Consider the following 1,821-nt stretch of genomic DNA (forward strand, 5'->3'; position numbering starts at 1 on the left):
GCCTTAAAGAGTCAGTCCACTTGAATTTGGTGAAATTTGGGAAAATGGAATAACCCCTCCAATCTGGCCCCCTCCCCCACGCCTTAATTTTGAATTTTGCTTGCACTCATTGGTCAGCGCGGTCACCTGACCGCACTGATCAACATGAAGTGCTTTTGACTGCGCTGACCAATGAGTGCTCGCCATTTGGAAGCGAAATTCAAAATCAGGAGCGCAGGGCTGCGCTACATAGCGGTACGGATAGTACACAAGTACTAGTGGAGGGGAAGGAGCGTTCGTCCAAAGGTAGGTATAGCAAGGGGCAGAGAGGGGGCCAAATTGGTGGGGGTAATTCCATTTTACCAAATTAATCTGGGAAAGGGGACTTACCCTATAAGTGGTGCTATCCTGATTCTGTCACAACTGTCCATAAAGCTACCGAAACTGGTGACAACGGTGTTTTTAATTTGGCGCAAGGTATACCAGCAGAAAAGTGGCGCAAAGCTTCTATACAATTCATCGGCTGGTAATGAGCGCCGCACAGCGACACCTGATGGCAGGCTCCTGCAGGGGGCGCTGTGACGGGTTCCGAGTTGTTATAGAAGCTCAGGCCCCGCCCCCTTCCAGGAATAACGATTGTGTGCGCTGACTTCCTGGCGGAGAGTCCCGGGATTATCGTTACCGTACACAGAGGGAGGGGGCGCACATCTCACCCCGCCCCGGGCTATAGAACGGCTGATCTCCTGTGTGAAGTATGCGGGGCGGCCTGTGAGGTCCATGGCTCGGTGCGCTCACCTCCCCCTCCTCTCGGAGAGGCGGGGACAGCAGACATGGTAGTGAGGGGGGCGGGGGGAGCCGGGGATTCCGTGCTGCACTCATTTACTATACGGCTTATCATTCATTGCCTGGCAGAGGAGAGGGGGGTGCAGCATGCAGGCTGAGCACCTGGGGGACACTGTGTGGCCCTTGCTGACAGATGTGATGGGGACACTGTGTGTGGCGGTGTAGTGTGGCTCCTGGGGCGAGCTTGCTAGACGGACGACAGTGCTGTGTGATCAGTGCCTTAGGAGATCTCCTGTACACCCAGGAAGAGGGCTGAGGAGTCCGGTACACCCAGCCCCCCAACTGCTGATCTTCATCCTCCTACCCCCTTCCATACGGCCTTCATCTGACATGTGACAGCTCCCGAGCCTCCGCAATGTTCCGACAAATCTGCAACCGCCTGGTGAGTGTTCATGTCTCTGTATTGTCAGCTCCAGGCTGAGCACATTCATACCATACATATAGGTCCATGGAGGAGACCACTGCCTGAAGAGCTTACACTCTACAAGAAGAGAGCACACAGGCTTATTATTTCTCCCCACCTCTGACTACTGAACATTAGTGTCAGATCATTGGAGCCTCTGTGGGATGGAAAAGGGAGAATGATATAAATCTGAACTCTAGGCAAACAGATAAATATACATATAAACCAAAGGATTTGTATTTCTGTCCATCCAGTCCTGAGATATACACAGCACAGCCAGGTCTGGCGGGGCAAGAGACTTCATTTTTCTCTGCTGGGGTTCAGTAACATCTTGGGGTCTTATCCCTCCCCCGGCCTTGAGACTGGACAGTGAAAGGAGAATCAGCAGACTGATCAGCTCCTCTCTCTGCTCTTTCCTCCTGTTGGCATACTTTTTGCACTGCAGCATAACTGATCAGCTTCTTGTGCTGCTTCTTCATCTACCAGTCTGGGCTTTGCTGTACAGGGGCTGATGCTGAATACAATGTAGGTACTTACACTGCTTGCTTTTAAAACGAATACATTTAAAGATGGTTTGATAATTTTTTTGCCTGGAG

The 1,821-nt window shown here is 51.8% G+C and overlaps 1 protein-coding gene across 2 annotated transcripts in view; it reads left to right on the forward strand.

The window, feature by feature from the left end:
- The first annotated feature begins 786 nt into the window (after positions 1-786).
- Positions 787-1,821, forward strand: part of ATP11C (ATPase phospholipid transporting 11C) — a 134,500-nt gene continuing 133,465 nt past the window's right edge. The window contains exon 1 of one of the 2 annotated variants that reach the window (XM_018564154.1): positions 787-1,204. In XM_018564154.1, coding sequence (XP_018419656.1) covers positions 1,178-1,204 — 27 coding nt within the window. In that variant the 5' untranslated portion in view covers positions 787-1,177. The remainder of the gene's footprint in view (positions 1,205-1,821) is intronic. The other variant, XM_018564153.1, reaches the window with a different exon arrangement.

The sequence above is a fragment of the Nanorana parkeri genome, unplaced genomic scaffold (assembly GCF_000935625.1).
Source record: "Nanorana parkeri isolate BGI_ZX_2015 unplaced genomic scaffold, ASM93562v1 scaffold730, whole genome shotgun sequence".
Lineage (NCBI taxonomy): Eukaryota > Metazoa > Chordata > Amphibia > Anura > Dicroglossidae > Nanorana > Nanorana parkeri.